Below are 13,079 nucleotides of genomic sequence, written 5' to 3'. Positions count from 1 at the left end.
TTAAAGAAAAAAGTAACGCTATAGATTATTAAACATTAAAGGAAATTACCTTTGTAATTGTAGACAACTGATGTGTTCTTTTTACTGACAGGGTTGATACAAGAGATTTGAAAATCCATCTTGTCAACATTACCGATATGTAAATATGATGTAACATGATACAAGCCATCAGCAGTGCTTGTAATATTGTAACATGAATGGTTAGTAATGTCTTGACCTTTGTCATCTAGCCACTGAATTTCTGGAGCAGGGAACCAGTATGAAGAAGAAACAATCAATTTGTTGTCATCATTCTGCATAATTAAAGTTGTTGAAGATGCTGTAATTAAGCAGAAAAATATTTAAATGAATAAGTGGTCAGTCACGTTAAAAATTAATATAAATCATATACAATTTGTATAACACCCCATCCTAGGCTGCCAAGACAGACTTTGACTCCCTCTAATCCTGCAATGATAAAAAAAAAGTATGGAAGTTGATGGATTAAAATTGTTAAATGATATTCTGTTAAATACCCTTGCTAAAAATATGTATTTTGTTCTTTACAAGAAAATTATTCTCCAAAGAATATTATTAATCAATGTTCTACCAGGATCCGTTAGCAAGTGGATATAACCAATCATGTTAAAGGTTTTCTGATTATGTAATGAATTCCTTGGAATTGTGATCTAATCAATGATGTGCCTTAAGCATCTTGAGCACGGGAAAAGTGCTATATAAATAAAATGTATTATTATGATTATTATGTTTATTATTAAGTGTAAATATAGCACAACAGACCCCCTCTCCCTTGTAACACGTGCTAATAAGTTGCTTGTGCTCCTCGAAAGGTTGCCTCTTGCAAGAGTTAGATAATAAAGTACATTAACTGATGCTTTCTCCTGCTTGTGTTTTATTGCTTCCATTACATGGGGAAAACAGGTCACCCTGTGGGAGTGCTGGTAAATTTCTTCCAAATTCCCCTGACTAAAGAGTCAGCCAAGTTCACAGCATTCAATACCCCTTTTAGGAGGTATTATTTTAATCGCCTTCTATTTGGCATTACTTCTGCACATGAGCACTTTCAAAATCACATGGTCTCAGACGTCACTGGAGGGAGTCACATAGCCTTATGGACGATGTGCTTATTTGGGGAAAACACAAGAAGACTGTGGTGCATGACTGCACGGGTTATTAAAGAAAATCCAGAAAGCATGTATCACTTTTAGTACTGAAAAATGCAGTTTGAACAAAAAAGAGGTGCAGGGTTTAAGTCATATAATCTCAGCTGATAGGATTAAACCAGACCCAAGCAAAACAGATGCTATGCTTAAAATGCAAGAGCCTTCTAATGTGTGTGAGCTAAGGAATTTCTGGACATAGTAAATCAGCTTGGAAAATTTATTACTCACTTAGCAGAAAAAGACAAACCTCTGAGAGACAGATGCTTGATCTTTTGCAATAAGAGAGGTTCTCCTGTAGAGGTGGGCAGTGGAGTGGAAGCCTGTGGCATATGCATCATGTTTGCTAACACAAACTAAACAATGATATGCAGAGGTGGAGAAAGAAGCACTAGGCCTAACATTGGCATGCAAGAGATTCAGACTTTACTTGGGAAACACAACATGATGGAAGCTGATTATACACATTTCCTGAGCCTTCTTGGAACTCATGCATTGGATACTCTTCCACCAAGAATTTGGTGCTTCAGAATGAGACTGATGAGGTACTCTTATTCAATTGTTCATGTCCCAGAAAAAAGTCTGTGGATTGCAGATGTTCTGTCACATGCACCAGTCAGATGGAAAGCAAATCGTGAGAAAGATGAATTCATGGAAATTGATTCAATTATAAAACATCTTTCAGGCAGCAACGCCTATATTGAGAGGCTGAGAGAGCATCTTAAAGATGACAGTATCTGCTCCCAAGTTATGTCAATGTGTATAAGTGAGTTTGACACTCTGCTGTGAGAACTTGGTAACTTTTATTTAACAAACACAGTCTTAGAGCTCAAGACCTTCTTGCTCTGCCCTATTCTCCCTCTCTTCCAATTCCCAGCATTCCTCCTCTCACAGCCTATGTTACACCTCTAACACTCAACAGTATAATACAAAAACTATCCCACATCTCCCCTTCTTAGAAATCAACACTTTTCCTTAAACAATATTTAATCTCAGTTATATAATTTCAGTTTATTCTTACTTATTTTATTTATAAGTCCAGTTTCTTAGGTTTAACTTTAGTTCTCCCAGATCTGGTTCTTGGTGTTGAAGGCTGGTTTGATATAACATTATTTTCTGGCAATGGTGATGCAGTGAAAAACAAAAGTGTTGGCACCTCAATTTGTTCTTGAGTGACATCTTTGTTTTCTGTAGCAGATGGCTGCATAAGGATCAGGTAACAGTGGTTGCGGAGTATTGTTCCATGAGGCACATCAACCAAATATGAAAGTGTGGTCAAATGTTCTTAAACCACTGTTCTGTGTATGTTAGAATCAGTCACCCAGACTTCACTTCCAATTAGCTACTTTCTAACTTTGTGCCTTTTGTTAAAGTTCTGAATATCTGCTATCCTCTTTTCCATTTCTCACAAAGCAACTGTGACTGAATTAAGAACTGAAGGGTTCAACTATTGTGGGAGTATTGGGTACAGTAGTATGGAGTAGTCTTTCCATAAGCAGCTGAGCAGGACTGCATTGTGAAGTGGTGTAGCTCTATAGGCAAGCTGTGCTAAATATGGATCACTTGCTTTCTGCAGCAGATTTTTACTGGTTTTTACTGCTTACTCTGCTTCGCCGTTACTTTGAGGTAGGTTTGAGATACTAATCACATAGTTAAATCTGTATATTTCTGAAAATCTTGCAAAGTCTAGTCCAGAAAACTGTGATCTGTTATCTGTGACTAAAATTCAGGTATGCCATGATGAGAAAAAATAGACATTAAAAAAAATGTGACATTGGTAGATTTTAGGACACTCAGATGAGCAATCTCTACATACCTACAATGATAATCAACTACTAGTAGGTAGTTTTGGCCTTTTAGTGAAAATAGATCTGCACCATGTCTTTGACAAAGTCTGCCTGGGTAGCCGGTTGGTTTTAATGGTTTGATGTGTTTTGTTCTTTCTTATGCATCTCCTGCAATTCTGCACAAGCTTGTTCAGTTGATGGCTGAGGCCAGGCCAAAACACAGACTGGCGGGCACGTTCTCGGCACTTTACCACCCTTTGATGTCACTCATGGATCTTAGATAGCTTTTCTAAGTGTGGAAGTATGATAGACCTAGTCCCTTTTAACAACAATCCATTCTGAATAGTAAGGAAAACCTGCGGTGGGTTGGCACCCTGCCCGGGATTGGTTCCTGCCTTGTGCCCTGTGTTGGCTGGGATTGGCTCCAGCAGACCCCCGTGACCCTGTGTTCGGATTCAGCGGGTTGGAAAATGGATGGATGGATAGTAAGGAAAACACACTAAGTCCAGGTATGACTCAGAGGTCCAACACACTCTCTCAGTCTTAAACTACTAACAACTTCTTCATTAACGTCCTCATTTTGAAAAGCACATCTCTGTCTGAGCATTTCCAATATTTTGCCAATTTGTCTCGAAAATAGCGTCATGTGTTAAATGTTCTCTTTCTATTCAAACTAACCATTCCAGCTTTCAACTACCTCTGCTTGTTTGCCAGTAACGCTAAAGGACCATTGCCAGCCTACTGCCTATAGTCAGGGAAAAGATTAATCAAAAGCAACAGGCTAAGTTGGGTGGTCTTTGTGTTGATTGATATGTTATGAAATCATCATTAAAATAGGAGGCATTGGGAAATAAATAGTGTGGGCATTAAAAGAGCCATTCAAAAAACTCACATTATGTAATAAAATGATCTTTAAAAATAAGGCCCTTATAAAAATAAAACCTGTAATAATAATAAAATAATAACTTTGCATTTCATAATAATTTGATGGCTTTTCATTATTATTAGATTCATTTTATTTAATAATGTTTTCATGTATACTGTACATATCACTGAACTTTTGCATGTGATTATTTATTTCACAATAGCCATTTTATTTCATTTGTCACAAATGGTATTTCATATTCCAAAGACCTTAAAGGGTCATTTAAAGGGTCAATAATGAATTAAGTGTTATGGCAATAAGCAAAGTTGCTTATTCTATTATCCTAGTAATTATTCTCATAAACTTAAGTGTATTTTTTGAATGCTATTTATGTTTATTCAACCATTTTATGTTACTGCTGAAATGAGCAGTACACATTTGTACATTCACTTATTATTTCACAGACTCTTAAAATTTTAAATTCAGTTTTAATTAATAAAACATCTGCTTATTGTCATATTTAGTTGGCATTGTGCATTTTACTTTATACAGAGTACGTAATCTTAATTGAAATAAAGTCTCAGAAAATTATATCTTTATTTACACTGTACATTACTTACCCCATGTACTCTGTAGTGGTGGCCAAGAAATGGAGAGAAATGGAGAGAAAGAACTTTATAACATAATAAAAGCCAAAGTGACCAATGGCATACAAAGGCAAACAATGTGAGAAAAGTTCATAGAGAAAAGAATCTAAAAAAAAATCCACACATCAGTTATCCAGTTATAAGCACAAAACATGCAAAAAGCATGTTTATTTGCTAAAATATTGTTAAACAGTTATTTCTGGAATTATCAGCGCTTAATGAGAATTACTTTTTGAACTTGAAGACAGAGCTCCTGAACAACGGATGAAGGGGAGAGGCAGGTCTTCAACTTAAGAAATCCTTCCCAAGTGGCTTTCAGCTTCCTGTTTACAGTGTGTGTGTGACTGATAATTCCACAACTAACTATGTGAAAATATTTTAGCAAATGACTAACTTTTAATTTGCCATTGCTGAGGGAGCTATCCAGACCTATGGCTCTAAGGTCATTGGTGCCTGTCATGGCAGTAATATCCAAACCCAGTGGTGGATGCTAGCAGGTAAAGGGAGCACCGTTAGACTTAGGAAGGAGGCCTTTCAAGCTAGTTTAGCTTGTTGAAACTCCAGAGGCAGATAACAGGCCAAACTAAATGTGGTCAATGGCAGTTGCAGAAGCAAAAACGTGGGTGTGGGAGTTCGGTGAGGCCATGAAGAATGACTCGGTTAGCCTAGAAGAGATTGCAAATTGTCGGGCAACTAAGGAGGAAAAAACAGTGCTTCTCCCTTGTGGTTTGTAGCTGCTGACCTCACCTGGGGTGAGTCACACAGTAGAAGAAGCACTTTGAGGATCTCTTAAATCTTACCTTCTTTTGAGAAAGCAGAGTCAGGGGACTCAAAGGAGGACTCACTCATCATTGGAGCTGAGGTCACTGAGTAAGTAAAAAAATTCCTCAGTGGCAGTTCTGTGAAGGTGTATGATACTCACCCTGACTTTTTAAAGACTCTGGGTGTTGTTAAACTATATTGGGTAACATGCCTCTTAAACATTTAATGGAGATAAAGGACAATGTCTCAGGATATGCAAATTGGGGTGGTGGGGTCCCCATCTTTAAGAAATGGGACCAGAGGGTGTGTTCCAACTTTATAAGGATTACAAGTCTTAGCCTCCCTAGGAAGGCCTATGCCAGGGGTCCAGAAAGGAGGATACGGCTGTTGGTCAAGCCTCAGATTCAGGAGGAATAGTATGGATTTTGTCTTCACAGAACATTGGACTAGTTCTGTACCCTCATAAGAATTCTAAAAGGTTCAAAGATGTATGCCCCACCAGTCTACATGTGTTTTGTGGACTTAGAAAAGGCATACGACTGCATCGTTCAGAGTGTCCTAAGGGTGGTGCTTTGGAAGTATGGGGAACTGTTGTTGAAGGCTATTTGGTCCCGGTACAACTGGAGCAAAAGCTTAGTTCACATTGCAGTAAGGCAGACTAATTCCCAGAGGGTTTGGGACTCCGACAGGGTTGCACTTTGTGCCCAATTCTATTCATAATTTTTAAGAATAGAATTTCTAGCCATGGAGTCAAGGATGTTCAGTTCTGTGACCTAAAAATTACATGTCTTCTTTTTGCAGATGATGTGGTCCAGTAGGCAGTTTTCAGCGTGAAGCAGTCAGGATGAGGATCAGAACCTCCAAGTCCGAGGTCATGGTTCTCTAGCTTTTCTAGGTGGATTGCCCTCTCCCAGTTGTGCATGCGATTCTGCCTTAAGCAAAGAAGTTTTAGTATCTTGGGATCTTGTTTACGAGTAAGGTAAGAAGGTAGCAGGAGATTAACAAGTGGATCAGAACAGTGTTCACAGTCATGCAGACACTGCACTGGTCATTTGTGATAAAGAGACGGCTGAGCTGAAAAGGAAAGATTTCAATTTACTGTTTGAGCTGTTCCAGTCCTACCATCACCAATGGGCACAAGCTGTTGGTAATGACTGAAAGAACTTGATCATGGATAGAAGCAGCAGAAATGAGTTTCCTATGCGAGGTACCAATGCTCAACCTTGGAGATAGGGTGAGGAGCACATACATTCAGGATGAACTTCTCTGCTCCTCTGCATTGAAAGGAGCCAACTTAGGTGGAAGCCTTCCTTAACACCTTACTGTGGATGTGTTTTGGGCACATTCAACCAGGGGGAGACGTCAGGGAAGACCTAGGATACACTGTAGAGATTATATCTCTCGACTGGCCTGGGAATGCCTCAGTATCCCTCAGTGGAGTTGGAAGAGGTGGAGGGGAAACGGGACGCCTGGGAATCTCTGCTTAGACTACTGCTTCTGAAATCTGAACCCACATAAGTGGGAGAAAATGGATGGATGATTGGATTTTAGCAACATAGTATACTTTTTGCATGTTTTTAACATATGACTGGATAACTGACATGTGGATTATCCATCCATCCATCCATCATGTGACATGAATAACATGAGATTATTTTTTCTTTACATTCATAGATTTTTGTCACATCATTTGCCAGTGTATTGCATTGGTTGCCTTCTAATATGTCTTAAGCTTCTTTCTCTCCATTCCACATGAAAACATGAAGCTAAAACATTTTCTCAGCTACCAATGCACAGTACATAAGGTAGATAACATATAAAAAATATTTTTGGGTAGGGTATGCTCCTCAACACAATAATAATTCATTTTGTTTATTAAGTGCCTTTTCCATTATCAAAGCATATTACAAGTATACCATTTATTTTTTAACAGTTGGGGAACAGACAGGTTAAGTCTAGGGAATGGAGTGGGAGTTAAGGAGCTAAGGTCTAGAATTTTACCTAATGGGGCAAACAATACTGTAAAAATAAATATACATAGTATTATATATTCTAACCCAAAGTTTAAGTGCAAAAGTAAAACATAATGCATTAAAAATAGCTTGCCTTAATGCTAGGAGTATCAAAAATAAAACAAGTGAGTTGGAGTGGTATTAAGCAGAGCATAATTATGGTTTTAGAGCAATAACAGACGCTTGGTTAAATAACAAAGATGAAGATGAGTATAACATAGAGAGATACACATTTTTAGGAAGGAAAGGCAGAACTGAAAAGGAGAGGAAGGGGGTTGTAGTTTATGTAAAACAGAATTTAAATGTAAATACACTTCTTTTGGATGATAAGGGCCATCTTAGTAAGGACATGTAGATTCATCTAGAAAACATTACCAAAAGGTCTTATTTTAGAAGTATTATAGACCCCGGATCATAGACAGTAATATTGATGTGTATCTTTTTAGTAAAATTAAAATGGCAAGTTTATAGGGGAGTTTAACTGGGATAACCTTGCAAACAGCGAAGCAAATGGTCAGAATTTTTTAGAAGTAATCAACAGCTGTTTTGTGGCACAGTATGTTAAAGCATCAACAGGGTGGGGGGGCTGTCTAGATTTAGAATTTTGTAATAATCACTATAGAATTGAGGGTGTAGAGGTGACTGAACCACTAGAGTCAACTGTCCATAATATAATGCAGTTTGTTTTAAATTTTGGAAGGGCACAAGTGCGAAGATCAAAACTGTTAAGTCTAACTTTGGTATAGTAATTTTTGAGCAGATGTGGAAAAGTCTAAAAGGGATAAACTAGGATGAGTTATTATGTGTGGAGACAGTCAAATAGCAGTAGAAAAGGTTTAAAAATACTTTACATATAATTGACAAATACATTGCAAAATTTGGAATTAGGAAATTTAAAAAGTGCATGGGGTTAATAAAGAGTTGAAAAACAAAGTGGTGGCTCTGAGGCTAAGGATCTGCACTGGTAACCAGAAGGGTGCCGGTTCGAATCCCTGTCACTGCCGAAAAAAATCCTACTCTGCTGGGCCCTTGAGCAAGGCTCTTAACCTACAATTGCTCCAGAGGTGCTGTACAATGGCTGACCCTGCGCTCTGGCCCTAAAGGGAATGCGAAAACTTACAAATTCCTAATATAAGAAATTGTATAAGGTGAAATAAAGAACAAAAAAGCTGTATAAGGTGTATAAGAGTAATAACTCCAATGAGAATTGTAGTGCATTTGCGACTATGAGGGCAGCCATTAAAAAGGATATTAGGGAGGCTAAAACGCAGTTTGACAGGAATATAATAAATACCGACCTACTGAAATTCTTTCAGTATTTTAGTACTAAAAGAATAGCCGAGGAGGTGAATTGTATTAGGAATAGTAAAGGGAACTGGAAATTAAACAAATACAAGCAGTGAAATATTGATTGCTCTAAACTTGCATTTATTTGAGGTCTTCACATGTGAGGAAGTGGATAACCTCCCAGGGGTAAAAGGGACTACTAAGGAGGTACTGAAGGATTTGGAAATTCTACAGAGAGAAGTACTGCTTAGATTAAATAGGTTGAAGTCAAACAAATCAGCAGGCCTAGCTAATATTTACCTTTGAGTTCTTAAGGCAGTTAGTGAGTATATGAATAAACCCTTGAAGCATATGTTTAGGAAGTGACTGCACACTGGCTGAATTCTGAAGAACTGGAAAATACCAAATATTATTCCATTATATAAAAAGTGTGATTTGGCAGATTCAAGCAACTATAGGTCAGTAGGCTTCACATGCATCACAGGAAAAGTAATGGAAAGAAAAACAGAGCAGCACATGGCAAGAACAGTAGTTTTACTGAACCACCAGCATGGGCTCAGAAGAGGAAGGTCATGTTTTACCAACATTCTAGAATTCAATGAGGAAGCAAACAAAAGTATTTGATCAGAGTATGTATAAGGTATAATTTATCTTCACTTTCAGGAAGCATTTGATATGGTACCACATGAGAGTTTGGACATCAAACTGAAAGAAGTGGGAATTCAGGGTGTAGTTGGATTGGCAGATAATCTTGAATCCACTGAATCATTACAGAGGGACTTGGACAGCATACAGGCTTGGGAAGATTTGTAGGCAAATGAAGCTTAATGTCAGTAAATGTAAAATATTGCACATGTGCAGTAAAAATATTATGTCTGAATACACAATGGGAGGTCTGAAAATTGAGTATAACTTAGCAGTCATAGTGGACTCATCACGACCAAATGCCAGACAGAGTTCAGTAGCCATTAAGAAGGTTAACAGAATGGTAGGTCATATAGCACCCTGGTGTGTAAAGTACAAGTCCAGGGATGTTCTGCTCAAGCTTTATAACGCACTGGTAAGGCGTCATCCTGGAGTATTGTGTGCAGTCTTAGTCTCCAGGCTACAAAAAGGACATAGCAGCACTAGAAAATGTCCAGAGAATAGCCACTAGGCTGACTCCAGGGCTACATAGGATGAGTTATGAGGAAAGATTTAAAGCAAAAGGAGATTAGAAAGAGACATGAATGAAGGGTTTAAAATTCTAAAGGGAATTAGTACAGTAGGCCCAGACTGTTACTTTAAAATGAGTTCGTCAAGAACAAGGGACACAGTTTGGAAACTTGTTAGTGGTAAATTTGCCACAAACATTATGAAGTTGTCCTTCACACAGAGAACCACAGAGACATGGAATAAGTTACCAAGTAGTGTGGTGGACAATAGGACTTATGGGGACTTTCAAAACTAGACTTGATATTATTGTGTAGGAATTAAGTGAATAGGACTGGCAAGTTTTATTGGGCTGAATAGTCTGTTCTCATCTAGATTGTTCTGAGATTCAAATACTGTAATTCCAAAACAAGTACCTGATAAGTTAAAGATGTAAATTTTGATTATTTTCAAGTTGCCAAAACATGCAATTGTATCTTAAGTCAGGTTTATTAAAAATCAGCTTATAATAATAAAGCTCCATCAGGGATCTCAGGGAAATATATACTGTATCATTCATTAAGGCAGGAAACAACTCAGGACAAAAATCTCTTTGACATTAAAATTTACACTTTGAGTATCGTTAAGATGAGAACTAATTTTATTATAGAAATGATCCATCCATCCATCCATTTGCCAACCCGCTGAATCCGAACACAGGGTCATGGGGGTCTGCTGGAGCCAATACCAGCCAACACAGGGCACAAGGCAGGAACCAATCCTGGGCAGGGTGCCAACCCACCACAGGACACACACAAACTAGGGCCAATTTAGAATTGCCAATCCACCTAACCTGCACGTCTTTGGACTGTGGGAGGAAACCGGCGTGCCCGGAGGAAACCCACACAGACACAGGGAGAACATGCAAACTCCATGCAGGGAGGACCCGGGAAGCGAACCCAGGTCTCCTAATTGCGAGGCAGCAGCGCTACCACTGCACCACCGTGCCGCCCTATAGAAATGATTGATATGAAATTCAAAGTCTGGAACTGAAGCCTTATGAAATTTGTGGGAATACTAGCAACTGGGGTGTAGTGCAGAATTATTACACTTTGGAGGGACAGCCAGCATCCTTACCCAGGTGAGACTCCCTCAAGATTGAAGGATGGGGAGAAACAGCCTTTACAGGGAATTGTTTCCCCAGACTGCCAGATGGCAGCCCACTGAGTTGCTGTAGCACCATGGAATTCCCACAGGGCATCATGGGAATTGAAGTTCTTTTACTCAGCCCTATTGGGTTTCATGGGTGCACCACGGGGTGCTGTACTTCAGAGGACAATATAAAAGGAACTGTCTGTCTCAACTAGAGGAGCCATAGTCAGGAGTAAGGGAACAATGTTTGCTGGGCAGTGACTGAGAGAGAGAAGAAAGAAAAACAAAGAGAAGAAGAAAAGCACTGTTGTGTGCCTGATTTGTGTTGGTGACTGTATTGTGGGAAACCCTTACTTGGGGAAGAGTTTTTCACCAATAAAAAAATCACCTTGTTTATTTTATACTTGTGTCCGAGCCTGTCTGTATTGGGTGGCCGGACAGCTGGAACACCCCCTGCAGTCCACAATTTATTTGAATGCTATTTAAATTTTTAATCTTTCATCCATTTTTCTAAACCTGCTTATCCAAAACAGAGTCATGAGAAACTGAATCCTATTCCAACAAGCATCAGGTACATGACAGCAACAGTTCCTGGACAGGACACCAGTGTATTACAGGGTGTATTTTCAATCATGTCATGTCATTCTCATATTTGTTTGACCAGAAACAATCCTAATAGCACTGGGAACATGACAGGAAAACATCCTGAGTATGGTTTGGTTCTTCACAGTGTTCACTAACAAACACCCACACTCACACAGGGACTAATTTGACATCAATAATCAACCTAACCAGCACGTCTTTGGTAATATTAGAGGAAAACTGTAGTACCTGAAGAAAAAATCTTTAATAGAAATAGGGAGAACATGCATGTTTGAAATCATTGTTACTAAGATAATTATTCTTTAATTGGATACAAACCCCAAAGCAGTCCTGGACAGAATGCCATTCCACTACGTGGCAATCTCATACACTCATATTCACTCAAATAAAATAATCTAACTTGTGTGCATGTTATTTTTACTATTTTGACTGACTGATTAGAAGAATGATTTTTTGTTAAAAGTTAGTATGGCAACTAATGTAATGATGCAAAATGGAGAAAAGACAGAGCCTCTATAGTGGAACAGAAAGAATCCACTGACATCATTTCCACCGCATCTCCAAGCTTCAGTTCTTCAGTCACCATGCTATACAAGCACAACTTAACAGGAAGCTGATGTCAATTGAAGGAGCAATATCTTGAAGATATTTTAACAGCGTTTTTGTACCTTTTTATAAATCAGCTTTTGTCTATTTCAGTTGTGGTTTTTCAGCTTGAAATCTTATCGTTATTTATGTCTCTCTTGCTTGAACATCTTAAAGTCTTTGGTGATTTTTGTTGCAGATAAAAAATAATCAGATACTGGTTGTTTTGCTTTGTTTTAACATAATGATCCAAAAACAACAAGTATATATTTGTCCTTTATTCCATATTTATTCATTATTATTTTCATTTTACTGCATTGAGAACTGACTGTGAGAGGTTTTTCCAGATTCCCCTGTCAAACGTGCGCTTGGGAGGCAGACAAAGGGTTCAAATTGGGGCATTGACCTGCAAGACAGAACATCATCTTGAAGCACAGATCAATGCTTCAACAGTGTTTTTGTGCCTTTTTATCAATTTTTGGCGATTACAGGTGTGGTTTTTCATGTTGGAATCTTAAAGCTTCTTGTGATTTTTGATAAAAGATAAAAAATCAGATACTGGTGGTTTTGATTTGTTTTAACACAATGTTCCAAAAACAACAAGTATCTAGTTGTCCTTTATTCCGTATTTTTTCATATTATTTTCTTTTTTTTTCATTGAGAACTTTTCCACATTCCCCCTACGTTCAAATGATGTCTGGACCTGGGGCCTCATGTATAAACGGTGATACGCACAGAAATGTTGCGTACGAACCTTTCCACGCTCAAATCGCGATGTATAAAACCTAAACTTGGCGTAAAGCCACGCACATTTCCACGGTAACTCATTCCTTGGCGTACGCAATTTATCCGCCCGGTTTTGCAGACTGGCGGCACGCAGTGTCAAAGCAGTGCTACTGTTCCTGTGTGATCACCCTTTCTTTCTTAGATCCACATTCCTGACGCGGCTTTATAAATACACTGAAATTAACTGCATATTGTTTATTAGTGTAATGCATCTGATTGTAATTAACCTGCAGCAATATAATGGTCCAGGGAATAGCCATAGTATTCCAAATACCATAACTGCTTTAGCATTGTAACTCTCA

General features: G+C 38.4%; 1 protein-coding gene across 10 annotated transcripts in view; it reads right to left on the bottom strand.

The window, feature by feature from the left end:
* The window catches only part of LOC114647890 (V-set domain containing T-cell activation inhibitor 1-like), an 88,066-nt gene that overhangs the window by 57,654 nt on the left and 17,333 nt on the right, over positions 1 to 13,079 (bottom strand). Inside the window, exon 5 of one of the 10 annotated variants that reach the window (XM_051924321.1) lies at positions 50 to 319. The exons of 8 other annotated variants lie outside the window; for them this stretch is intronic. In XM_051924321.1, coding sequence (XP_051780281.1) covers positions 50 to 319 — 270 coding nt within the window. The remainder of the gene's footprint in view (positions 1 to 49; positions 320 to 13,079) is intronic. One more of the 10 variants, XM_051924324.1, reaches the window with a different exon arrangement.

Source organism: Erpetoichthys calabaricus, chromosome 3 (assembly GCF_900747795.2).
Source record: "Erpetoichthys calabaricus chromosome 3, fErpCal1.3, whole genome shotgun sequence".
In the NCBI taxonomy this organism is placed as follows: Eukaryota; Metazoa; Chordata; class Cladistia; order Polypteriformes; family Polypteridae; genus Erpetoichthys; species Erpetoichthys calabaricus.
This window is presented reverse-complemented; position numbering and strand designations above follow the sequence as displayed.